The sequence below is a fragment of the Ursus americanus genome, chromosome 34 (genome assembly GCF_024610735.1).
Source record: "Ursus americanus isolate L20-20 chromosome 34, mUrsAme1.1.p, whole genome shotgun sequence".
Classification (NCBI taxonomy): Eukaryota; Metazoa; Chordata; class Mammalia; order Carnivora; family Ursidae; genus Ursus; species Ursus americanus.
This window is the reverse complement of record NC_142160.1, coordinates 28444334-28472299: the sequence shown is the minus strand read 5'-3', so window position 1 is coordinate 28472299 and position 27966 is coordinate 28444334. Positions and strand designations below refer to the sequence as shown.

Here is a 27966-nt window from a genome sequence, read left to right as displayed (position 1 = left end):
TTACTGACTGAGCCAACCAGGAGCCTCTGATGTTGTGATTCTAATTGTAGCCATTCTAGTGGGTGTAGGTATTTCAGTGTGGTTTCAATTTGCATTTCCCAGATTTGAATGCCTTTTTCATGAGCTTATAGGTCATTCCTATAACTTCTTTCATAATGTGCCTTCAAATCTTTTGCTCTTCCATTAAAAAAAAATTTAATATGTACTCAAAATCCTCTCTACACCATTTTCTTAAAAACCACAGGGAAATTGGCATAATTTTTAAAGCTCTCCCTTTGATGTTTTTCTAGGGAAAAAAAAAATTACTTGTTGATAGGACTAGTGGCCTAGAATTGTCATTTGTCCTAAATATTGTTAGGAGGGCCTTGAAATACCATTGGAGATAATGAGTATTATGAATAAGAATTTGCTTCTGATAAAGCAATTATATTAAAAATACTCACTAAAGTAAGTCTTTTTTACATACACTGCCAAGAAATTTGAGATGAGATAGACCATGTAATTACCCCGTCCCGCCCCTCCTGCCTTTGAAATGCTTATTTAGGTAGATAAATTAGAATTTATCTATCAAAGTTCTTGGCTTAGGATCCTAGAAAAGTATCTGTCTGCTGAAGTTGACTGCTTTATTTCAGTGTAACTTCCTTTCTCTGGCTTGTGTCTTACTTCCATGACCATGATGATCCAAATGTTTTAGGACATGTTAGTGATGCCAGATCTAATTTAACTTTTGTATTGGACTGATGGAAACTGACCTGAGCCAGTGTGGTCATGCACAGCTCTTAGAACTTTTTGATAGATAACAGTAACTGCAGGAAAACTTGAGGTAAACAGGGTTATAATGAAAGCTAGTCTCAGATGAAAACAATTGTACACAACGTTTATTAAATATTCTTAGCAAGCAGGCATAAGTCATGATACACCCTTTCTTACGGGCTTTTAGATATTCTGACCCCTGCTTTCGTGACAGATTCACTTGAGGCAGATATGACAGTATTCCAGGTACAGGATTCTGTTAGCCTTATAGTTGGCACTAGCCAACCAGCAGTCCTCCAGCAGTAGCTGGACACAGGCCACATTAGACATGTGGTCTTAAACACTATCCCTAAATAAGAGTCACATTAGATTCTTATAAAATGTTTGTCTAAAATATATTTTTTAAAAGATTTTATTTATTTATTTTAGAGATACAGCGCTAGCCTAGCCAGGGGAGGAGCAGAGGGAAGAGGGACAAGCAGACTCCGTGGGGCTCTATGTGGGGCTGGATCCCACAACCCCAAAATCATGACCTGCGCTGAAACCAAGAGTCAGACACTTAATCGATGGAGCTACCCAGGCGCCCCATTTGTCTAAAATATTTTATAGACAGATTTTACAACCTGCATACATGGACAGCCATTAATTTCACCAATGAGAGCCCTTTCTAACAACTGTTATTTTGATTAGCAGGCTACTCATTTTACCAATAAAAACCACTTGGCATTGCATATTTTAATTATAAATTCTCCAGATATACGGATAATAGAAAAGCTGTATCATCTCTGGAATGTGATTTTCCTGCTTCAAAGCTGTCCATCTTTGGAGTGTGAGTTTCTGATAAGAGCAGTTGCCCCTAGATCAACTGTTTTGTCCCACAGTGTAGCTTAAACCAAATTGTATACATTTTGACCCGTCTAAGCAGTTTGAAAGCAAATTTAACGATAACCCAGTGCCATTATATAAAACAAGAAGAGAAGAATTCATCTTTTATTCAATTAATTATTATACATGCACTCTACCTTCTGATAAATTTAGTAAATATATTAGAAGTCTCAGATAAGAGTAATTTTACGACATTCAAAGACAAAGAAAACTAGAGTCTAGAACTATTAATTTTGCTTTTTGTCACATAGCCAGAGAGCATGTGAGACAGAGGGCTCGAGAGATTTCCCTCACCTACTCCCCACCCCGGCTCCCCAGTGATTTAAATTTCAGAGCCTCTGTTTTAAAGAGAAGACCAAAGAGCTTGATAGAGCTCTCTTATCTTTGCCACCCCTTAGTAGCTCCCCATAAAGTGCATTAAGAGTCAAACAATTTTGAATCTCTAGCCCAGGGATGAAGGATAGACTAAGATAAAGAAGGATGGTGAAAGGCAGCTGGCAGGAGTTACTAACTCATTCTTCCAGTTAAGAGTGCTAGTTACTAATGCTTTATTTAAACTGATGTCAGCCCTGGGACAGTAGATCTTGTCCTGGCTGAAAATAGCTGTTGTTTCACGGCACTTATTAACAGGGAATTAGGCCACCCAGGTTGAAAGGGAGATGATCTGGAAAGATGATGAGAGGTCCCCCCCCTTCCTTACTCCCCAGAGGACTATTTTCAATTACATATAAACTAAGTAAAAAAGACTTAATTTTAAGATGTTCTTAAAGACCTAAGTAATACCAATAAAATAAATGTTTCTTTCCCCGCCCCCCAATCCCAGTTGCTTTTCTGTTTGTTTTCATATGTATAAATTTGCCTTTAGAGATACTGCTTTGTTTCACTGTTTTTACATGTATCTTTTGTTCGTCTAGTTTTTTTAAAAAACGATTTATCTTTGTAGCACTTGTGGAGAGATTTCATAGAGCTCTGCCTCATTAATTTTAAGTCACGATATGACTTAATTTTACTTTATGTAATTATTCCGCTATTGATAACAGTTGTTATTTCCATTTAGTTTTACTGCAGACAGTGCATAAGTAAACATCTTCACAAATGCTTCTTAGTGCTCTTACGCCAGCATTTCTATGAGGTAGACATCAAGAAGGGGGACCAGCTGGGTCAAGGAATACATGCGTAACAGACACTGCCAGACACGTCTCCAGAATGCCTTCTTTGTATACAAGTAGCAACTTCCCCACAAACTTTCCGTATTTGTTATCAGTATTTAAAATATTTTTTCCAATTTGATGGTATGAAACAGAATTACAGTTTTATAATTTTTTAAATTAGGTTAAACATCTCACATGGTTTTTTGTCATTTGTGTTTACTTTTCTAACTTGCCTTTTTATATTTGACTCTGGTTTCTGTTGGACCATTTGCAGTTTTAAGGTATTTCACAGGCGTTTTTAATATTTATTATATATATATTTTTTGTTACATCAGTCAGAGATATTTTCTTCCAGTCAGTTGCTTTTTTTTTAAGTAACTTTTTAAGATTTATAGAAATGTTGCAAAGATAGTACAGAGAATTCCTGTATAGTCTTCACTAGTTTCAGTTTCCTCCAACTTTACCCTCTGCATTAGTCACCTCAGGCTGCCAAGATAAATACACAGACTGGGTGGTTTAAACAACAACAGTGTATCTTTTTTTATGGTTCTGGATGTTGGAAGTCCCAAGATTAAGGTGCCACCAGGGTTGGTTTTGGTGAAGCCTCTCTTCCAGGCTTGCTGTGACCTCACATGGCCTTTATTCTGTGTGGGCACAGAGAGAAAGATCTCTGGTATCTCTTCTACTTCTTTTTTTCTTTTCTTCTTTTTCTTTCTTTCTTTCTTTTTTATTAGAGAGCGAGCAGGGAGAGGAGCAGAGGGAGAGGGATAGCAGACTCTGTGCTGAGCACAGAACCCAATGTGGGGCTCAATCTCACGACCCTGAGATTATGACCTGAGCTGAAACCAAGAGTCAGACGCTTAACCAACTGAGCCACCCCAGGCGCCCCTCTTCCAGTTCTTATAAAGACTTTAGTTCTCTTGCTCTAGGGCCCCATCTTTATGACCTTCTTAAAGGCCCTATCTCCAATATAGTCCTCCTGGGGGTTAAGGCTTCAAGATACATATTTTAGAGGGACAAAGTTGAATCTCTACAGCATCTCGAAGTACTGTGGTCCGTTAAGACATCAACATTGGTATGTTGCTATTAAGTATACTCTAGACTTTTTTCAGATATCCGGTTTTTCCATTAATGACCTTTTTCTATTTCAGGATTCATTCTAAGATACTATATTGTTTTTGGTGTCATCTTCTTAGTCATCTAAGGTCTTTGACAGTTTCCTTGACAGTTTTGGGGAGTATTGGTCAGGCATATTATAGAATGTTCTTAAGTTGTGTTTGATATTTTCTAATGACTATACTGGCTTTTGGAATGAATGCCACAGCAAATTGCCCTTCTTATCCTATCAGGGGCTACATGAAATCCACCTGACAACGCTGGTTAATCATGACCACTTGGGTTAAAGTAGTGTTGGCCAGATTTCTCCTCTGTAAAGTTGCCATTTTTCCCTTTCCATAGTGTATTCTTTAGAAGCACGTCACTTAGTTCACACAAAGAGGAGGAGTGGTTAAGCTCCACCTCTTGGAGGGAAGTAGCTACCTTTATTTGGAATTCTTCCGTAAGGAAGGTTTATCTCCTCCATTTATTTAATCACTATTTGTATCAGCATTCATACATATTTACTTTATACATGGGGTTATAATCTATTATATACTTACTTTTGTTGAGAGTTTTTTCAGGTTGGCTACAGTATTCTTCTCTCCCCCTACCCAATTTCTAAAAAATACCGTTACGGTATCTTTTGTAAATTTATCAAATCCTTTCACTTTATAGCTTTTGCATTTTGTGTTTTAGTTTAAGACTTTTCTTAAACATTTGAAGATAAGTATCAGGATAGGCTAGATTATGTTGTGATTACTATTCCAAAATCTTAGTGGAATGTAACAAGCAAAGGTTTATTTTGTGATCATGACACATACCTATCACTGATTAGGTAAGACCTGTTCTGAGTCTCCTTACTCTTGTGACCCAGGCTGGTGGAGCACAGCTAGTACATACATAACTTTTTATTGAGTTTGACATAAGTGAACTCTTATTTATTTTAATAATATACACATTTTTAAAATATGTAAGAGTAATACACAGAAATGTGCCCTTAAGGAACAACTTGATGGACAGCTTGTGTACATGATGGGTAAATAACTAGCACACAGACTGAGAAACAGAACATCACCATACCCCAGAAACTACACCTATGTGGCCTTTCCTAACCACTAGTTCTTGCAAGGAGAATCCTAATTTTTATTGTCAAAGATTTGTCTTGTTTTAAAATCTCTAGGAATGGAATCATATTGTATGTACTCCTTTGTATCTGGCTACTTTCACTAAACAATATGTTTGTGAGGGTCATCTGTGATAATTGTGCATGGTTACAGTTCATTCATTCTTATTGTTATTTAATATGCCATTGTAAGCAAGTATCACAGTGTTTCAGTCTGCTGTTTCTGAACATTGGTTTGTTTTCAGTTTTTGTTTTCAGTCATTATTTTCAAATGATTCTGTGAACCTCTGTATCTTAGTGAATATGTATGTATTTTGTTGTGTATGTATGTATATCTAGAAGTGGAATTACTAAATCATAAAATGTGTGATATTCATTTTTTATGGACACTGCCAGTTTTCTTTTTTTTAAAAAAAGATTTATGTATTTTAGAGAGAGAGAGAGCAGTGGGTGGGGGAGGGCAGAGGGAAAGAATCTCAGTGAGACTCCCTGCTGAGCACGGAGCCAGATGCAGGGCTTGATCTCACAACCCTGAGGTCTAACCTGGGCAGAAATCAAGAGTTGGAGGCTTAACTGACTGAGCCACCCAGGCACCCCATCTTTCTTTTTTTTTTTTTTTAAGATTTATTTATTTATTTGTGAGGGGTGGGGGGGGGAGAGGGAAAGAATCCCAAGCAGACTCCCTGACAAGTGCAGAGCCTGAGGCAGGGCTCATCCCTCGGTCCCAAGACCACGACTGAGCTGAAACCAAGAGTTGGACACCCAACCGGCTGAGCCACCCAGGCACCCCTGGACACCACCAGTTTTCTAAAATGGTTTGTATTATGGCTATAATCTTGAATGCTGCTGGTCAGAGGGAAAGAAAATTCTGCAGCGTTTTGTACTATCAGTTTAATGGGGCGGCCTGGAAGCGATATGTATCTCACCTCTGTTCATTTAGCCATAAGGGAGTCAGGATATCCAGTCCTACCGTAGCCTGGGATGTAGAGAATCAGAACTACTGTGTTCAGCTTTTTAATCAGATACGGTTTATTTTTTTGTGAGTCATGTGACAGGGAGACATTTTGTAGGCAGATCATTCTCTTCAGATTTTTTTTTAATCATATTCTACAGATTTTAATATGAATTATTCTTATTGACATTAATTTTAAATAATTGTGTCGAATTCTGTTTTAATTTCTCTATGTTGCACGTTATTTAGAAATAGATTTTCTGTGTTATCCTTTGATCAGTAAGTTTCAAACATTGTGTTTTGGTCATTGTATGGTCTGTATGTATGGTTTCTGCTTTCTGGAAGTTCTTATGATTTCCTTGTGACCTTAATACATGATGACTTAAGTGCATATCCTATTTGCAAAGTTTATGTTCTCTGTTGAAAACGGTATTCTGTATTTACTAGATCGAACTTCTAATTCTTTATTTTTTGAAGGTATGTTAGTGTTTTATGATTATAGATTTATTAATTTCTCCTATTTTCACTAGTTTTGCTTTATGGATTTTAAATCTGTTGTCGTAAGATGTGTGATTGTTGTAATCTCTTGGTAGATTATATCTTTAATCATGAAACATCTTCATCTTCTTATTGCTTTTTGCTGTGAGTTCAAGAACTTTTTCTTTGTATTCACAACTCTGCTTGTTGGTGCAAGAGGCCTAGCTTTCAGCCTGTCTTGGCTTTTGACATGCCTTCCTTACCAAGCTTAGTAATTTCTGCCTTTGGATTTAAAGCGAAGGATGTGTAATTCTTCCTTCACTTGAACACTTAGAGGCCATTAGGGTTATTAATTGGCAATAGGGAGGCTTGAGGAGGGGAAAGAGAGATGGGGAAATGACTAGTTGGTGGAGTAGACAGAATGCACACATTTATCGATCAAGTTCACCACCTTATATGGATGTGGTTTGTGGCATCCCAAAACAATTACAATAGTAACATCAAAGATCACAGATCACCATAACATATATAATAATAATGAAAATGTTTGATATAATTTAAGAATTACCAAAATGTGACACACAGACACAAAGTGAGCAAATGCTGTTGGAAAAAATGGCACCAAGAGATTGCTCAATGCAGTGTTGCCACAAACCTTCAATTTGCAAAACTCATGGTATCCGTGAAGTGCAATAAAGTATAATAAGATGGGGTACCATACTCTATCTTTTCATTTAAATGAAATCCCTACAGGCTTTGTTTTAGTAGTCTTTATAAAACAGTATATACTTTTAAACTCAATTTGAAAATCTTAAAGATGAATTTAAGTATTTTGCACTTTATTATTATTAATACATTTGGATTTATTCTTACCATCTCGTTCTGTTTTCTGTTTGCCGTGTTCTTCCTAGCTGTTAGGTGCCTTGATCACATTTTCTTAGAAGTTTCATTTTCTCTTGCTCTAATGATTTGGAAGGTGTGAAAACCTTTGGCTTTGTAGTTCTTCTAATGGCTTCCTTTTTAAAAAATTCATTTATAAAATATTTCAGAAATATAGGTGAGTGTGGAGACTAATGTAACATTGGGGGAAGATGTTTGGATCTCTTCAGATAAGATTACTCTTTTCCCTATCTTAGTTCCAGACCAATTGATAGAGGAACACAGGAGTTAAACAGATAAAGATTAAAATGTAGGCATTATTACTGATAAAATTATGGGACTTGGTTTATATCTCTGTGCATTTAGATCTGCAGGCAGCTGGAATTACCTGTGCAAGCAGTCACTGGCTAATTGGACAACCAGCCACAAGGATAAATTCCAGACGGTGTATCTGCTAACTGATGGAGCCTCTATCATCCTGGATCCTCGGATGACTGTAGAATAGAGCCTCCTCCACCCCCTTACCAATGATGGACTAGTAGCACCAACAGGAAATAAGCCTCTGTTGTAGTGAACTAAATCATTAAGATTTCAGGGTTGGTTGTTGCCATAGCTTTCCCTGAGCAATAAACTCAGTTCATCACAAGGCATAGCATAGACCAAAACCATCCTCATATTCATAGACCCTAAAAAGAAGAGCGAGAAAGGACAGTTATGTTTCTTCTTTTGTGAATTTCTTATTCCCATCTTCTGCCCATATATTTATTGGGGTATTAGCTTTTTTCTTTTTGACTTATATTTGTTTGTAAATTCTGATACTAATCCTCTTTTGCTTTTATGCATTGTACCTATCTTCTAGTGTGTGAATTCTCTTTTAAAATTTTGCTTATGGGGTCTTGTATTGAACTGAAGCATCAAATCTTCATGTGACCAAATTTCTTAAACTTTTGCTTTATAGTTGGTACCTTTTGTGTCTTGTTTTAAAAAAAATTCATCCCTTTGCTGTTATTTTTCTATTATTCTAAAACTTTCAAAGCTTTCTTCTCATATCTAGGATTTTAATCCACCTGAGATTTTTTTCTTCTTTGGGGACAGGTGGCATATGATGTGAAATCAAATTGTCTTCCCTCCTGCCATTCCTGACAATATGCACTACCAATTATCCCCATACCATGTATTGAGTATTCTTAATTTTCCTACTGATCTGTAATTCCATCTCTGCCATATGTGAAGTTTCTGTGTATATGTGGCCTCTTTCTGGGCTCTCGTCTTTACCTTTTGTCTATTTGATCTGTGCCAGATAGTATTCTAAGTTTTACTATGTGGTAGGGCAAGGGCCCCTTTCCTTTTCTTTCTTTCTTTTTTTTTTTTAAAGGTTTTATTTATTTGCCAGAGAGAGAAAGAGCACGAGAGAGCTAGCGTGAGCATGCGCACAAGCAGGGGGAGCGGCAGGCAGAGGGAGAAGCAGGCTCCCCGCTGAGCAAGGAGCCCAGTCCCCGTGACCTGAGCCAAAGGCAGAAGCTTGCAGACGCTTAACCAACTGAGCCACCCAGGCATCCCCACTTTCCTTTTCATTTTCAAAGTGGTCTTAGTTCTTCTTGGCCCTCTGATCTTCTAAATTAATTTTACGATCAGCTTGTCAGATTCCACCAAAAGCTCTACTGAGATTTTAGTAAGAATTGCCTTTAGTTTGAGGGTAATCACCATCTTTTGATAGTGAATCTTCCCAATCATAAACCTGCTTTGTCTTCCCATATATTCATAAAGGATATGCACATTTTTCTCTATTACATTTCATAATTGGTTATTACAAATATATAGAAAAACTCTTGGTTTTTATATCTAGAAGCTTTGCAAAAGTTTATTAGGTTATTTAATAGTTTGTCTACAGATTCTCTTGTATTTTTTAGGAAGATAATCATTGTCAGTAAGGACAAGTGGTTACTTTCCAACTCTACTCTCTCATTTCTTTTTCTTTTCTTGGCATCAGCCAGAACTTCCAGTTATTGTAATGGTGGAGCTGTTGTCTTGTTTTTGATTTCAGGGAGATGCTTACAAATTAAATCATGAAGTACGATATTTGCTAGAGGTATTTGGAAGATAATCTTTATCAGGTTAAGAAAGTTCTCCTTTAGGCTCTTTATACAAAGACTTAATTGGAACTGAGTTGATTTTAATGATCCTTTTTCTGTATTAAATGAGATAATCATGGGGCTTTCTTCTGTAATCTGTTCATGATGATGGATTTTTTTTTTTTTTTAATGATGAGCCACTGGGAAGATTTTCTTTTCATATGCTATTGACCGTTTGTATTGCTTTTCTGAATTGGCTGTTTATGGCCTTCAGAGAGTTTTATTTTCTATTGCGTTATTCTGTTGCTTTGTAGTTACTTTTTATCTGTTCTGGTTATTAACCCTTTATTATATATTTTCCCTTAAGTTTCTGTTTTTTACCTCTATGACTTGAGTTTTTGTGTCGTGTTTAAAAAATCTCCATTTAAAAAAAAATTATTTATTTATTCATTTACTTATTTTAGTTGACAGAGAGAGAAGGAGAGAGAGGGAGAGCACAAGCAGGGGGAGCAGCAGGCAGAGGGAGAGGGAGAAGCAGGCTCCCTTCCTGAGCAAGGAGCCCGACACAGGGCTGGATCCCAGGACGACCCTGGGATCATGACCTGAGCTGAAGGCAGACACTTAGCGAACTGAGCAGCCCAGGCACCCCCAAAATTCCCCATTTAAATTGTAAAACTTTTTAGTATGTTTTTGTAGTTATCTGACATCTTTTAAAAAATTATGTAATCTGGTATTTTTTTCTGTGTAATAGGTGAGATGGGAATCTCACTTTCTTTTTATACATGTGGATATTTGCCCCTTATTGAATAAGGCCTTCTTTGTTGCTGACTTGAAATATCATTTTCCCCATATACTAAGTTTTCATACATGCCTAGGTCGTATTTGTCTATTGCTGTGCTAAAATCATATTGTTTTAATTATTCATGCTTTATATTAGGGCAAGCTCTGAGGCAGGGATTTTAAAAATCTTAGGCTTCCATCTAATAGCCTGTCCTAATTCTGCTACTTTACGATGGGTTTTGAGACCTTGCTTAGGTTAGTCACTTTGCCTCTTTAAGGTTAGGCTTCATTTCCTGAAAAATACTGGTGGTAGCAGTAGTAGTGTCTACCTCATAGGTTGTAATGAGCTTATTAATACAATACCTGGCACTAAATTCTCAGTAACTGCTCACCGTCATTGTTTTCTTTTTCTAAATCAGTACTTTCATGAACATTTCTTCGTCTGCTCCACTTGGTCACTTCTTCCCTTCAAAGATGCATGACTAACACAGATGAGAGCTTGATGCCTGTTGCCTTCTCTCTCAGGTGGAGACTGTTGGTTTTTTGGTTTTTTTGTTTGCTTTTTTTTACCTGTTCTCTTTTGTTCCATAGGTATATGAATCCTCCTTTCTGCTTGTCTTGTGGTGAGCTCCCTTATCCAGTAGGGAAGCTGTTCATGTCTCCAGCTGCTCTGCCAGGATCTGTGAAGTCAGTCCAGTTCCAGGGTAAAGAGAAATAGTAGGAAGTCCATTGTGTCTATTCTGTCCAAGTAGAGCTTTTAATCTTTTCTGTTAAAAAGTGGTTTATACCGTATTATCAGTGACACCTGACACCTACATATATTTCTCACTTGGTTTAGAACATACCCCTCTGTTTGATTAATTATCCCCAAATATCTACAGTTGTCATGTAGGAAAATGTTTTTCATTTATTTAACATCGTTATTAAAGGAAGAAGTAGCAAACTGGAGGCCAAAAAGCCAAGTCAAAACAGACAACTTTGGTGTGAGGATGCTGAATGTTTTTGTTAACATTTTAAAATGGTGAGATTTCATTTCCTTCTACTGTATCATTTTACTCAGAGAAGCAAGAGAGGCAACATTATGGGACAGGCATGTATAGGCAAGAAGGCTTATTACTTTAAAACTTCAGTTTTCTGTTTTTGACAACAGAACCAGTAAGTGGAAGATACGTGGGTTCACACTAGGTTTATAAGTTTAATCATGAACCTTTAAGCAAAACTTTGTAAAGATCCCTGTTTCTAGCTCCAGCTTTCTAATAAATAGCTCTCATATAGCACTCTAGTCTCTGTAGCAGTTTATTGCAATATTATTCTAGCAGTAGAATATTGAGAATATATTCTACAAGGATAATTGGACATCAAAAATCAGTGATTTTTTTTTTACTTCCCTGTGATACATAAAACTCTCTTCCCACTTCCCTCTAGGTATTCCGAGTTTTATTTGGGTTTGTTAGAAGAAACTGGATTTCGAGATATATATAGGTAGTAATCAAAAGTTACTAACTAGTTCTCTTTTTTAAATGTGTGCAAAGAACATTTCCAGGTTGCCTTGTACTGTGCTTACTATGCTGTGTATCTTGATGAAGAGTCAGCTTTGGAAAAACAGTTAGCCTGCAAGTTCACTTTTCAAAAGCTTCACAATTTTGAATAGGTAATATATGGTACAAAATTTGAAAGTTTTAAAAAGACATAAATTTCACTTACCCTTCTGTGTTTCTAAACACCCAGTTTTCCCCTGTAAGGCATCCACTCCTATCGGTTTCTTGTATATCCTTCTGGAGGTTTGCAATGTAAGATTTCATATATGGTCATACAAATGTGTATATATCCTTAACATACACTCAAATAAATGGTAGGAATGGTAGCATTTAAATAGCATATCCTGGCAATCTTTTTTCTTTTTTTTAAGATTTTATTTATTTATTTGAGTGAGAGAGAGAGCATCCAAGGGGGGGGAGGGAGAGGGAGAAGCAGACTCCCCACTGAACAGGGAGCCCCATGGAGGGCTCCATCCCAGGACCCTGAGATCATGACCTGAGCTGAAGGCCACCAATTAACCGACTGAGCCACGCAGGGCGCCCCCTATCTTAGCCGTCTTGCCAGTTTTCAGTCTTGAAAATTTCTGCCAAATTGTCCTTCCTTGCCCTTTAGGGAGGTTGTCCCAGTTTGTATTCCTACCCACAGGAAACGTGAGAGAAAGTGCCCGTTTCCCCACAGACTCACCAACACGATGCCTTATTGGACTCCTTTGATTTTTGCCAGTCTGAAGGCAAAATAGCACCTAGTAGTTTCCGTTCGCATTTTGTATTTTGAAGTTCAGCATCAACTTGAGATGAATTTAAAAATATTTTTCCAGTTTATGTCTTGACTTTCTACATTTATTTGCCATGAAAACCATTTTAAAAATGTGTATCAATTTAGTAGTCAGTTCTCTTATGGCTTTTAGGTTTCGTTTCATTTAGAAAGGCCCAGTTGGAGAGTACAGAAATAATTCATTGTTGTTTTTTACATGTAAAGTCTTTGATCTGTCTGGAAATTTTAGAGTAAGGTTAGGAGGTATGCAGGCTTGCTTTTGATGCAAAGATACATATTTTCTTGTGTATACTGTCCTATGATGCATATGTTGTATTGAGACTGTAAGTAATTTGGGGGAAAGAGTTGTTTTGTATTGCCTTTCTCTCTAAGGGAGGGTCATGGCAAGCTTTTTCATGGGTAAAGCAATACTTTTCTGTAGGAAATTTGGAAAAACAACAGGGGGGAACGAAAACCACCCACGGCCCCAGCAGCACCAGTATATATAACAAAATCGGGACCATACTCACACTGTATCTTAATTTTTTTTCACTTGAGACTAACACAGTAACATAGATTTAGAAAATACTTTAAACGGATGCTTAGTATTGTGTCTGAATTTTTTAAAGCCATCCCGGTGCTTTTCTGAGGTGAAATCTAAGGCCTTTAAAGGAGCACATGGCCTCAGTTTTTAGGCTTGCTTTTAAGACCTGAACAGTGTCGGAGAGCCCATTTTAATGAGATGCCAGCACTCTGGCGAGCCCGGCACCCAGCGGGCCTGGAGCCGACCCGACCTGATCGGACCCAGTAGCGGACGAAGTCCCGGCCCAGGACCGCCCCCCCACCCCCCCCCACCCCCCCCCCGCCCCCCCCCCGCCCGGCCTGTCTGGCTCCCGCCGCAGTGCCCCCTAGCGGCGGCGGCGAGGGCAGCTGCGTGCGCGGCTGTGGGCGCCGCCCCCCCCCCCCCCCCCCGCGTCGCTTGGCAGGTTCCCGCCGAGCCCTTCTCTTCTGAGAAGTACTTTTAATGGCTTTTGGAGCCGCTTGCTTTTACGAGGCTGCCACCCGCCTCCCCCGCGCTTTGCCGCAGGTCCCGCCGTCAAGTGCAGAATCGCTGCGGGGCCCGGCCTGGCGCTGCAGATGACCGCCCGGCGGCCCGAGGCTCGGCCCGGGCGGCTGGGGCTGGTTTCTGCGCCCCACTCCGTCGCCGCTCTGTTTGGGGACGTTTGAGAAGTTTTAAACTTCCGGGGTTGGCTGGCCCGCATCTGCCGTGTGGTGGGTGGCCGAGGGGCGTCGCTGTGCCCTGCGCTTGGGCGCGGCCCTTTAAACTTTGTTTTTTTAAACTTTGGGGGTGTGGTCGCGGCGCCTCCTCTTTCAGCGGCTGGTTGTTCCCTGGCCACCCGGTCCTTCCCTCCGCCCCGCCTTCCAGATGCCTTGGAGTCATGAGCCGGGAGGGCGCAGGGACCCCTCTGGTGGCGGAGGTGATCAAAGGTGAGTGCGGTGGTGCGGGGCTCGCCTGTCCTGGGAGCCGCTGTGACAGCCGTATTTAGGGGGCGTCAGGCCGTGCAGGGGGAGGCGAGGAGGCGCCTGCCGGCCAGGAGCCGCCCTTCAACTTCGGGGCCAGGCCGATGCTGTCTCACGGGCGTGGGTGGCCTCTCGGGACTCCTCGTCCCCAGCCGTGGTCTTTCTTTGGGGCAAATCCGCCCAGACTTGTGCAGTTAGGAAGCCAGTGTCCATACACCCCCAGCTGGTAGAGAGGTTGCCCCTACTCACCCAAGGGAGCAAAATCCCAGGTCACTCTGTGCACGGGGATCAAAGGTCGTTTGTGGTTGGAAAGGAATAAGCTCCGTCATCCGTTTGAGTGTTTGTGGTTGCAAGACAGTTCAGTTGAGGAGTTTGCAGGGAAATAAATACAGCGATTGTGTGAGTTGAATTGCAGACAAAAATTGTTTAAATTACCATTTGGGGAAGGGATGCCAGCTGGCGTTCTTTGTTTTTTACTATTTTGAAGGCTGTACTTTATTTTGCTACATCAGAGTGTTAGTATTCTATTAGCATTACGTATTACTACTAGTAGGTATGGCAAGTGACTGCTTCACCGTGGATTTTTAGGCAACTTTTTTTGGGGTGAGGCAGAGGAGGAAGGGTGGAGCCTCTGAGCATTACTGCTCCTTACCATTCTTGCCGAACTTCAGAGCAGCCTAACTGCATTTATGCAACCCAAGTTCATCTCACACTCATCTTGGAGAAACCTCTCATTGCTTCTGTTTTAATGGTAGTTTGTCTAATTGTAAAAATAACTACAAAAGTCATGATCCCTAAGAAAAGTTGAATGAACACATGGTTTGTTTTGTTGTTTGTGGTCTATAGCAGTAAACGTTAATTTTGCAGCGATTTTGATAGCGTTCTTTAGCTTCTATTTAAAAAAATACTGTTTTGTATTGAAATAACTTTTTAGGATGACTTAAAAACCTCGTGAAACATAGCGCAAGTAATCTGCCTAACTATCAAATGCATGCTGCTGTTTGCTGAAATTTCTTAGCCCAGGGGAACCAAAGTTTTGTAATGAGAGGTTCCTCTAGAAATCTAGCCATATTGCTATGTGAAAAATTACGTATTGCTATTGAAATGTATGGTTTAAAACAATTTCTCCTTTAAGAATGTCGCTTATTTATTGTTACCTACCGAAATAGCACAACACTTTGAAATTACCCATTGGCACCCTTATTACCATGCATGGAAAAAAATAAAAATTTGACTTCATCTGAAAAGAGTTGCATCATGATATGTGAAACGTTTTTTAATAACCTGAAGGAAGGAACATTGCAATTTTTCCATTTCAGATCGCCTTTGTTTTGCCATTCTCTACAGCAGACCAAAGAGTTCATCAAATGTACATTATTTCAGCATAGATAATGAACTTGAATATGAGAAGTAAGTACTGCTTTTTAAACGATTGTTACTAACTCTTTTTTATTTTGAAGAATCTAAAGGTATGTTTATAAATAGAATAGCCTTGGAAAATTACAAATCCGTTGATTGATAATGGTAGAATGCTTTTTTTCTTGGTAGTAAAATCCTTGGTAATAAAGTAGATCCTTAGGGAAAATATCAAAATGAAGGAACCTTCCTAAATTTAACAACTTATATTTGAAATTCCACCAGCTTAAAGTACAATGAGATGTAAACTACTACAATAAAAGGTAAAATGTGGAAAAATGTGTGGAAAAACAGCTTTTTTATCAGATGTTACTGAGGCTAGATTTAAGCATTGTAGCGCTTGTCCTATTTTTTATTAGGCATTCCTTCACCAGGATACCACTAAATTACCACTGGTACAACAGTATCATTAAGTTGTATGACCGATGACAATTTGGTGTATGCTTTCTTGTCTTAGTTGGATCTTGTAGTTCCAAAAAGGTGTTTATATTTAGAGGATCTAGAATGTATACGTCTGTTTTTGTTTTTCATTTTTAAAGCTTCTACGCAGATTTTGGACCACTCAATCTGGCAATGGTTTACAGATATTGTTGCAAGATAAATAAGAAATTAAAGGTAAAATCTTTTTTACTTAAGATTTGACTTAGGCAATCATTGTTAGCCTGATTCTGGGGAGGGAAAAGAAAGGAAAACATATCTCTGTTTTTTTATTTAAAAAAAAAAAAAGTCTTATTTCTCACTGCAGTGGTGTTTGGGACATACATGTGATTTTCGTTTTATATAGTCATAGTGTATATGTTTGCTTTCCAGAGTTTTGACTGAATGGTTTAAGATTGATTGGGTCATTTGGTTCTGGTTTGGATTGGTGATGCTCAGATACTTGAAAAGCCAAAGTAGAAATTGGTTAATAAAAGTGAAACCTCTTGCTGTCTGATCTAATGGAACTGAAACCTTGCAAAAGAAACTTCCTTTGCTTTGGTCATTATTCCTTCTGCCTTTACTTTGACGGACTACTAGCAAGCTAATAAAAAATATTGGCTCATCTTACTTCCATTCTATCTTTAATCTCCCAGGGTATTGTAATATACTTGTGACCCTTCACCCCCACCTTTATACATACCATTAAGGAGCAGGGAAAGCAAGAGCAAACAGCATACCTTTAAGACTGTATATGAGAGTTGCAAAAGTGTATTTCCGTTACTTTGAACTCAGACCCCATTCCTTTATTTAAAAAATTTCTACTTTACGGTCACATCAAAAAAAAGTGTTTACTGCTAGCAATCCAAATTAGTCACTGTAGATTCTCAAGTAGAAAATATTGGATTTAAGGTAGTTCTTAAAAAACAATTTTATCCAATTGATTACCTATCATACTAATAAACAGAAGAAATAAAATTTATTTTCAATTAAAAATTAAATCGTATTACAAATTTATGAGTGAGTAAGGCAGATTTTTTTTTTCTCTTGAGCCTCAAACCTAAAATTCCCCATTATAAATGTTAGAAGCACCTGTCAAAGGAGTTACCAATCTGGAAAATGGAAGTTGTAGCATTGCCTTTTCTTTTTTGTATTACATATTTTTGCCCTACAAGTTTATGTAGAGATGGAGACTCTTCTTTCTGGACTTTATTTTTCTCTTGAATAGGAATAAAAGCATTTGCGGCCTTGTATATTTATGTCCACACCCTCCTCCTTTTTTCCAGTTGCTAATGGCAGGTCTTTTGTTCATTTAGGGCTGGGAAGCTAAAAATAGTTCCCTCCCTGCAGGACCTCCCCCTATGTTTCTTTGCTTTAATTTTGGAAAGACTTTTTTTTTTTTCTCCTTCCCTGTACTCCACCTTTTATCCTTTGACTCAACCAAGAGGCTATTGGCATATTGGTCCTTTTTTTTTTTTCCTTTTTTAACTTTTTATCATTTTCCAGAACAACTTTCAGGGTGTTGACCATCCAACCTGATGGAAACATTACTGCCTATTCAATTATGACAAAAGTGTGTTGAGAGTTTGAATTAAAGTGTCTTATGCTTGTGTTTCTCTATGGCTGGTTGGGTTTTGTTTTTTTTTTTTTTAATCAATCTGGATCTCTTACTCTATGTAAACAACTAAAGGAAAATATGTACACATTCATCATTGACTCACAGAAACCAAGAAATATGTGCTTTTTGAACTGAATATATCCTTTTCCTTATGCTTCCCTGAATCTGTTTCTGCTCATGTTAGTGAAATACAGGTGAGGAGGTGCTAACTATAATCATGTGCATTTTTGGTTTTTAAATTCCATATCCTTTTTATTTAACTTTTTATTGAAGTATAATGTACGTACAGAAATAGGTACAGACCTTGAGTGCACAGTTCAGTGAGTTTTCACAAACTGAATATGTGTAGGTAATCATCTTGGTCTTCAAATCAAGAACAACAGTATCACCACCACGTAAGAGCCTACTTTTGCTCCGTTATCTCTGCCACACCCTCACTCGGCCCTCATACCCCATTCACCATCTTGATTTCTAACAGAACGAATTATTTTTGCCTGTTTTAATATACCCTTTTAATTATAACGGTTTTGGGAATTGATTTAAAACCAAAAACAGGAAAAGGAAAGAAAAGTCTCCTTCCCCCCCACTGCCTTTTCCAGTATCTCATGTGTTCTTTCAGAGCTTATACTCCAAGGATATATCTGTTCATGTTTCCTCCCTACCCCTTAACTGTACTTTCATCCTAATCCAAGAACATGTCTTTTATGGGAAGGTACATGGTATTTTGGGATATCAGAGTTAATAATTTTAAAGGTCTTGCTAAGGCGAATGCTTATACATTAAGGTTTGGAATCTATCTTCATCACAAAATGAAGTTTTAGAAAACTTAAAGAGAAAATACTAACACCGGTTTATCTTTATGTAGTCCATCACAATGATGAGGAAGAAGATTATTCATTTTACTGGCTCTGATCAGAGAAAACAAGCAAATGCTGCTTTCCTTATTGGATGTTATATGGTAAGTATTCAACTGATTTCCTAACATATTAGTGAAAATGCATACAACAGTGGTACTTTAAATTGCGGTTGGAATTTTAAAATTACTTTTTCTTTTTTTTTATTTTTTTAAGTTTTTATTTATTTATTTGTTTATTTATTTATTTGACACAGAGTGGGCAAGAGAGAGCACAAGCAGGCAGAGCATCAGGCAGAAGGAGAGGGAGAAGCAGGCTCCCCACTGAGCAGGGAGCCCAACTCGGGGCTCAAAGGCAGGCACTTAATTGACTGAGCCAGGCGCCCCAAAATTACTTTTTCTAAGGCATGTTTGCTTTTAAAGATTTGACCAACAGGGAAGGCTGTGCATATTTGGGGGCACAGAGTATATGGAAGATTTCTGTACCTTTTACTTAGTTTTGCTATTCTGAACCTAAAACTGCTCTTTAAAAACCTGTTTTTTTGAAAATTGAACAACTACTGTGAAAACCTTTTATGACACTTAAGGTTAGAAAATAATGCCCCCAAAGCTGTGTTTTTATAAACCCATGATCCATTTAGTGAAGTTGTGAAAGTGGAGTCAGGACCAATAATAGATTTTTTTTCTAGAAAAACATCAAAGTGTGAGGTAAGAGTGCTTTATAATTTGAATATAGGCAGTTTTTTTCCTAAGGAAGGTGTGATTCCTAGGTCTATTCTTATGGATTCTCTCCATTCTCATGGAAACATCTAGCATGAGGACATGGTGAGTCAGTGTTGTAGGAAAAAGGTTACATACTATGTAGGTTACATAGGACATTGAGAGGTCTGTTCGTTTTACGTGTTGTTTTGTTTTTTTAAGATTTTATTTATTTGTTTGTCCGAGAGAGAGCGCGCTAGTGCGAGCACACGCAGGGGGAGCAGCAGGCAGAAGGAGAGGGAGAAGCAGACTCCCTGCCGAGCAGGGAGCCCACTGGGGGGCTCCATCCCAGGACCCTGGGATCATGACCTGAGTTGAGACGCTTAACTGACTGAATCACCCAGGCGCCCCGAGGTCTGTTTGAATCATTGGAAAATAAGCTTTGGAATAACCAGTACTTACACAAGAGTTATAAATTTCATTTATTTATAAGCATTGTGGAAGATCTTTGTTTTTAGAGTCACGTTTTATCACTGCCTAGTACATTCATCTGCAGGAATACCTTAGCAAAAGTTTTTCCAGAGTAGGCTGAGAGCTCCTCCGGAATAGAGCCCCTTAGCTTTTTGTTTGTTGGTGTGGAAGCTAGCTATCCTGTTCACTGGAGAAGAATAGTAAGTGGCTGTGTCTTCCGCTCCCAGCCACCGTAAGGGGATTGTTTTTGAAGTTCTTTAGGTAAGTTTTTTCTTCCCCCAACTTGCTACTTGCCTCTGTCATGCTTTCTTCCTTTTGAAAATTATTTTCTGGTATATAGCTTAATAATTTGGAATATACAGTGATTAAACTAGAAGTTGGTGGTACTAGCTGAAATTGCACCTCAACATTTCATAATTGCCTTTCCTCTGTTTACAGTAAATCATTAGCAAATGTGATTAACGCCGTTTTGCTTTTGCTTTCCTCTTGTGCTCCCAGAAGAGATGTTTCTGGGATAGCTCTAAGTTTTCTTACCATCTCTGAATGTGTGAAACACGGGTTGTAGATTAGGTCTACTAAAATTTGCCTTCTTAAACTTACCCAGATGTGGTGCTTTTGTTTGTCCCCCCCCCCCCCCATCTCTCCTGGTGTTTATTGTGCCTAGCAACAGAAATTCTTAGGGAAAGAGGAAGCCTATGCAAGTTCTTAAGAAAAAGAGTATGGAGGGGTGGCTCTTTTAACTGGGGCATTTGGTCCCTTTACTTAGCCCCTCGTGGGTTAGAACCCCATGGATTAGAATAAATCATGACAGCTTTACAGAAAAAGGAATGCAGCCAGTCTTCTTGGGGTTTGTAAAATTTTAAAGGGATCCCTGGAGATTTGGCCCTTTAGTGTGACAGTAGAAGTCTTTACATTATCCAAGAGAAAATGGCTGAAGACATTCCATTTAAGAGAATGTGCTCCTGAATGGAACTCACAGAGCTCTGCCTAGGCTGTTCTTGGGCCAGTCATTTGTCTCTGGTCAGATGAGATATCCCCAAGGAGGGGGAGGCAGGGGGGGGGGCAAGGGGTGGGCAAGGGGAACCAGACATGGTGACTTCAGTGTGAAGAACCCCCAGAGAGGGTGGCTGTGAGCATGGTGGGAACCACAGTTTTGTTAAAAACAAAGTGCTTGATAATTTTATAAATAAGAAATCTCTTTTTAAAAAATCTTATTGCTGTTGTTTTTTACTACTAGTGATAAAATTATGACCCCTTGGCATATTTACTGAAAATTTGTTGTCATATTTGTTCTAAGTTTGGTGTTGGCCTTTTGACTTTGTTTATGGTTGCATTTTGGCACGTAGAAGTTTATTTTTCTATATTTAACATATTTGGAGTTAGAAATCCTTTCAGGATTTTACGATCTCAGATTAGCACTGATTTGATTGGTAGGAAAGTGCTAGGTAAGCAATTTGAACATCACTTGAGCTCATACCTCTGCTCAGTTAGAAGCCAGCTTGACGAGAGGATTATAGCTCTTGGCTGTAACAAAAGTCTTTGCAGCCATGGCTGGTTGGCTAAAGTAGGAGCTTGGAGTTGAAATGATGCTAGGTGGGAAAACAGGAGAAAAACTTCTAAGAAAAGAAAATTTATTTATTTTTAAAGGTTTTGTTCATTTATTAGAGAATGTGCGAGAGCATGAGTGGGGGCCAAGGGGTGCCAAGGGAGAGGGAGAAGCAGCTCCCCGCTGACCAGCGAGCCCAGCTCCAGGCTCTGGGCTCAATTCCAGGACCCTGGGATCATGACCTGAGTCAAAGGCAGACTCTTAACCGACAGAGCCACCCAGGTGCCCCAGAAAAGGAAATATATAAATAATAGCAAAGAAATGTCAAGATATAATATAGACACTTCAAAGATTAAACATCAGGTGTGGGGTTGATGGATTTGAGGTGAGGATTTGATCTGTTTGAAGTCTGTTGAATCCTCTGATTAAAGATTTTTAGAAAGAGTGAGAGTTTCCTAAAAATTGGTCTGCAGCCTTGATCAACTTTTCTGGAGTTGTTGAGGATTTTGGAAATAGTAATGCTTTTTAGTGATTGAGCTGGAAGATGGTGTGGTAATGTTAGAACAAAAAATCTGGAGGAAGAACTGTCAGGAAGGAAGTCTTCTGAATGGACTGACTCTCTATCCATCCTTTTACCCTCTGGGCCTCTGAAAGGAGTGCTGTCTTCATCTTCATGTATTCAGAAGGACCTAATCTGGAGTGTGGAGGAGGCTTGAGAATAAAGTGTCAGTATTTCCATTTCTTTTTTTTGTCTTAAAAACATAGGATAAGGTTAGGTTTTGCAAATAGTCAAAATACTCCATTATTAAAACAGGATTGATATGCTCATGCTCTGTTAGTCCCTTTTGTCAGGTGGTCAACTGCCACATGTGGCAGAAGTGAGGTTATTGGCGTAACTATTCATGTCTTTGATGTGTGTGTTTCCAAGTCTTGCACTTTATGTGGCCTGGTAAATGGTTTCACCAACAATCTGAAATGGTAGGAGCTTTGTTAACAAATTATGGTGAAAGTAAAAATCTTCTGTACTCCTCCCTCATTGTGGAAGAGTTGAAGAATATAGGAGTTTTTCTTTTTACAAAAAGGTAAGTGCGTCACATCATTTTATGAAGTGGTAAGTTTACCCTGTCGTGATACGTCAGTGGTTATTACCTAGCCAGATTTGGAGGGGGGGGGTGGTATTTAACCTGTCATTGGAAGTAAAGGTGACGTTTTCGGTGGAAAAGCAAGTGCCTTTCAAAACAAATTCATGATAGTGAAGAGAGTATTTTGAAAATAAAAGTTTGAAATTTTGTTTTGTTATTTTGTTGTAAAAAATGTCATGTCAGAACCCATATTTATACCCTTGAGAAATTTAGAAGACTTTCCTTAAAAAGAACCCCCTTTTGTATTTGTAAAAGCAGGACATGTACATGTGTGTGTGTAATATACCATATGTTTATGTTCACCAGGACAGTTTTATCACCTGTGTTTTTCAGTCAGTGGCCCATTCCTCCATTTTAGTATGTACTCCATTATATCAGACTCCTGGATTATATTCGCATTCCCTCTGTTGATCCAGAATGTCCAAAGCAAAAGCTCATCCAGGACCATACATTGTGTGATTGTCGTGCCCTTAATCTCTCTCACACATGCATGGTCCCTTTTTGCTAATACTGATTTATGGAAGAGGCCAGACCACTTATGGGGTGTTCCACCTTTTGAATTTCTCTGGTTTCTTCCTTGTGATATTTTTTAACTTGTTTCTCCATTCTCTGTATGTCTCATGAGCGGAAGTTAAATCTATAGGTTCCCGCATTAGCAGTATATGTTGCATCGTATCAGAAAACATGTAATACCTATATTTCCATTAAGGCATTAAGGATGCCAAAAATGACCCCTGGATTCAGTGCTAACATCAAATTCCTCAATGCATGGTTTCTCCTTTATGACTCAATGGATTCCATGTGCTGTTATCTTGGAACTGTTTGTATGTTCGGTTCCCCATCAACCATGCGTCTGGTGTTTTAAACAATTAATAGTACTTGCCTCATTCAGTGATTACATTACGGTTTCAGTAGAACCATAATTTCTAATTATTTTATTCATCCTTCATTTATTAGTTGGCTTTCTTTTATGGGAATTGAGCTTCCCCCCTTCCAGTTGAGGCTGAAACCAATTTGGTTATCCTGAAACCAGTTTCCTACTGGAAAGGCAGAATGGTCTTTTCCCTTTAAGGACGTAGTTGTCAAAGTTAAGTGTTATATTAATAGCCACAAAACAAAATGTTATAACCCACTTTAAAATCATCTGAATAAAGTTTCAGTGGATTTTAAACTTACTTGCTAAACATTTTTAAAATGTGCAGCACTTTCCCCTTTAGTTTTTTTTAACAACATCTGATTGGCATTTGGGATGCTGGGAATTGACTAACGAAATGTCCATCATTGCTGGATGGGATGAAGAAAATGAGTGTAGTCATTCCTGCATTTGCATTTACTTACCACAGTAAAGTATCCTTTTAAATTACAGCACCCATTAACATCAGGGATTGAAACAGCTGTACATGATTTTATTTATATGAAGCTCTTGGAAAGATGTCTGTTCCACAGTGACAGAAAGCATATCATTGGTTGCCTCAGACTTAATGGGGAGGAGGGAGATATTTGGGATTAACTGGGAAGATGTACAAGAGAACCTTTTGGGATGATGGACACCTGGATTGTGACATGGTTATACAGCTGTGGACAGTTGTTGAAATGCATTGACCTGTACATTTAAGATGTTTTTATTGATTGTAAATTATACTTCCATAAAGGTTTTTTTTTTTAAAAGATTTTATTTATCTATTCGACAGAGACAGAGACAGAGACAGCCAGCGAGAGAGGGAACACAAGCAGGGGGAGTGGGAGAGGAAGAAGCAGGCTCATAGCAGAGGAGCCTGATGTGGGGCTCGATCCCATAACGCCAGGATCACGCCCTGAGCCGAAGGCAGACGCTTAACCGTTGTGCCACCCAGGCGCCCCCATAAAGGTTTTTTTTAACCAACAACAAAAAAATAGCTGAACTCACAACTGGGCTTTTAAATCAAGATACTTAAAAAATGAAGCATTAACTGTTAAATTTATTAATATTTTAGTGAACAGAGGTTCTTTAAAACACAATTACTCTATATAATCATTTAAGAAATAATTGTCACTTTATCTCTCTCTTACTGTTTAATTTTTTATATGTATACTTTGTAGTGGAAGTGGTGGGTATTATTATACTAGTAAGTATAAACTTTAATTTCTAGTTGCAAAACAAATTTTTTGGAAGAGGCCACTGAGCTGCTTTTATTTTCAATTTATGTAGAGTATCTGCCACAAATTAAGCATTCACTAAATGTCTTTTTCTTTCTTTTTCCTGCTTCTTTCCACTATTATCATAACTTAAATCTACTTTTTATATTAAAAAACAAGACAGTTCCCATTTTATCTTCTTGGTTATCAACTTTGTTTATATCTTATTGCCCCAGCAGTTACATTTTTTTGCACATATATAGTATTCAGCTCTTCCATAGGCAAATGTACTTTTGAGGACTAGCCTGGGAAATTAACCATCGTTTCTAACATTTTTTTGTGGTTAAAGTGTTCTGTGTATAAAGTAAATGACGCACAGAGACTCTGGGTATATAGATTGCAAATTTGCTTTCCTTTAATGTTTAATAGATTACTTTGGGAGAGCTAATTGTGCTAACATATAGATTCCCTGTTCAAAATTTATCACTCTGTAGTAGTATTTTTTAATTCTAAGCAATTTTTATAACCTTTAGAATGGCTTACCTTGTAAACATTTCCGTTGAAAATTATGATACTAATTAAGTTCTAGGATTTTATTAATTCAGCAGTCTGTGAGTAGAATCCTAAATTGTGTTGAATTTGAGATTACTTCAACAGTCATGCTAAGAGCTCAGGGACTTCGTTTGTTATTTAATGATGGTCTTTTGAACTTGTGGTCTACTTTTCCTTAAGGATTTAATTATTTTGGACCTAGAGTAGTCAGTGTTAGGTTAAGGTGGCTGCAGGGTGAAAGGATCAAATGAGAACTTAAGCCAAAGGGAGCAGAGAGGAGAGGATCTGAAAGCAGTAGGTAAGAATCCGGTTCAGCAAACAGCAGTCTAGATGGGACAGCAAAGACTAGAGTAGATAAAATCAGGTGGGACGGCCCAAGTCTTTGTAAGTACTCATCCCCGGACAGACATCTGGGTATCTGTGACAGGCAAGGCAAATAGCAACAGGCTGCTGTAAATAGCAACCAGGGGCTGGGTTAGTGTGAGGTGTGCCCAGAAGGGGACGGCATGGGCCAGAGGAAGAGGCCATGTGGTGGAGGTAGTGTAGGCATCACAGTTGATCACAGCCTCACTTCCTTTCTTGCCCTAGTGAGCCTGACCGCTGGTATTACAGCTGCCTGTGACACTTGCGAGGTGCTATTAATTTGGGGAGAGTGAAGAGAAATGGCTCTCTGTTACGAGCTTTGATTGTAGATCTTTAAGCTCTCTGGAATTTTGGATCCTGTCCTTGTTTCAGTACTTGTTTTAGATAGTATGGTTTCTGGTCTATAAATAAGGCCTGAGCAGTAGGCCCTCTTCCATCCAGTAACAAGCAATGTGATTTTGGGTGACCAGTGAATACCACAGGTTGGAAAGTAGTGGCTTGCTAGCATGTAACCGCGTATTTATAAATAGTGGTTTGTTTTTGCCAGTGTTTAAAAATTAGGCAGTTTCATGCCAAAAAAAAAAAAAATCGAGATTTTTGCTTTGTTTTAAAAAAATATCCCTACTACCCACGTAATGTAACCATGTACGCTAATACCCAGGGCCAGTTCCCTCAAGTTTATTAGCTGTCTGGCCTTGGTAGATACATGATTGCTGTGCCAAACTTGGCAGTTTCCCTTTATCTAAATCGAGGGTCATTATACCAATCTACTACACACACATACACACACACACACACACACACACACACACACACACATACACACACATACATATACACACATATACACACACATACACACACATACATATACACACGTATACACACATACACACACATATACACACATATACACACATACACACACACATATATACACACATATACACACACATATGCACACACATATACATACATACATATAATTGAAAAGTTAAAACTTGAAATATGAAAAACTGTTGAAACATATAAAAATATGTTTTTAAAAAGTGATTAGGATTTTTTTTGTATTAGTGCAGGAGCTGTGAAAGTGATTTTACTTTATTTACTTATTTTATCATATAAAATTGTGTATTATGTATAGTCTTGTCCCTACTCACCTTTTTTATTCAGCAGTTGGATCTTTAAGCTTATTTCCAACTTGTACTGATTCGTGAACATTCTGTGTTAATCTGGAGAGTGATTTTTTTTAAAAAAGATCATTCAAGTCTTGGCATAGGAAAGACTATGTCATCTGGTTGAAGTGAAAATAGTTAATACTGGAAACATTGTGACATCTCTCCATGAAAAATATTTGAAAATGGTTTACTGGTGTATCAGGCTGCCACATTTGTTGTGGAATTTAAATAACCTTTTGTTCTTCATTTTCAGGATGATTTGTGTAATGTTTTGGTTTTTAAAACCATATCATAGGCTGTCTGAGTACATAGCTTAAGCTTCAAAATGTTGTGTGTAAGAATAGAAATAAGAAGCATGCGTCTAAATGATTGGGTTCTATTATTTGAGGCCTGAATTGTCAGGATTGAAACTGAATGTTGAGACTGTGATTCTTTTCTTTCAGTCCACTGATTTCATTCACCGCTGATCGAGCCCCTCCCAGGTTTTGAAACATACATCAGTAGTCCATGGTTAGCAGTCTTCACAGGGCCTGGGGCAGGCAGATGATAATTTAAAAAAATGGGGTGTGAAAGTCCTGGAAATGGCTATGGTATTATTCAGCAAAAAAGATCTTTGCCCTGTGACTTCAAAAAGCCCTACTGACCTCTCAGGTGTTTTTTCCTCAATATTTTATTCATCCTGTGAGATTGTCCTTTGCTTCTTCATAGACATTACCTTACCTCAGAGGGAGAGAGGTGACCACGGGCTCTCCCTCCTGAACTTTCTGAGCCATGGGGCTTGCTTATCCTTACATCTCTGCACTTGTCATCTATTTGCTTATTTACCCACTTTTTCCAAACTGAAGTGGTCATTTCCTTACTGTTTATTGTGCTACCCTGTTACCTTTTGCTGCCAGACAATTTACCCACTGGGCTGCAGTCTGCAGACATCTGAACGTGTGTTCCAAGGCACAAGTCATCAATTTGCCTGGGACTGGAGGGTACACTGCTAACATGGTCCATTTCACACCCCTGGCCAGTTAGCACTGGTTATTGGCACGAGGCTTTTCTGTTCCTTGCCACATGAGCTGCCCAGATGCCATCATTGAATTACACCTTGAGGTCCCTAGAGTGAAGAATCCATGGCAGAAGCCACAGTGTCATTTATGAGTAAACCTCGGAAGTCATACTCTGCCATTTATGCATTGTTTACACATGGGTGCCCTATTCTTTGTGGGAGGGGGCCCCCTGCAAGGGTAGAAACACCAGGAGATGAGCATGATAGGGCTGTTCTAGAAGCTGGCTGCCACAGCTGTTTAATGTGTCTCTTGTTCCTCATTTGTTGGTTCCTATTTTTGGACAGCAATGCAGAATTAAAATGACCATTCTATATTTGTACATAGCTTCTCATGAAAATATACCAAAGGAATTTGAGAAGGACCTAGCTTCCAAATTGCCAGGAATACAGTGACAGATCATAAAATTCCATTGATTTAGAGTTTACTAATTTGAGGATTTGTGTTAATATAGGAGTCATTTATAGGGTTTTTCTTAAATTTAAAATAATTTCATATGGCAAGGTCTTTTGACTAGGGAAGATGCATGGGTGTACAATTAAAAATGATAGATTACTA

At 38.5% G+C, this 27966-nt stretch overlaps 1 protein-coding gene across 10 annotated transcripts in view; it reads left to right on the top strand.

Annotated features, from left to right (window-relative positions):
• CDC14B (cell division cycle 14B) overlaps positions 1–27966 on the top strand; it is a 96745-nt gene that overhangs the window by 29761 nt on the left and 39018 nt on the right. For 3 of the 10 annotated variants that reach the window (XM_045780952.2, XM_045780951.2, XM_087858933.1), the window contains exons 2-4: positions 15303–15393; positions 15939–16014; positions 18300–18392. In XM_045780952.2, the coding sequence (XP_045636908.1) occupies positions 15303–15393; positions 15939–16014; positions 18300–18392 (260 nt within the window). Of the gene's footprint in view, positions 1–6505; positions 10875–13456; positions 13951–15302; positions 15394–15938; positions 16015–18299; positions 18393–27966 lie in introns of those variants that run through there. The other 7 variants (XM_087858936.1, XM_087858938.1, XM_087858935.1 and 4 more) reach the window with 7 other exon arrangements.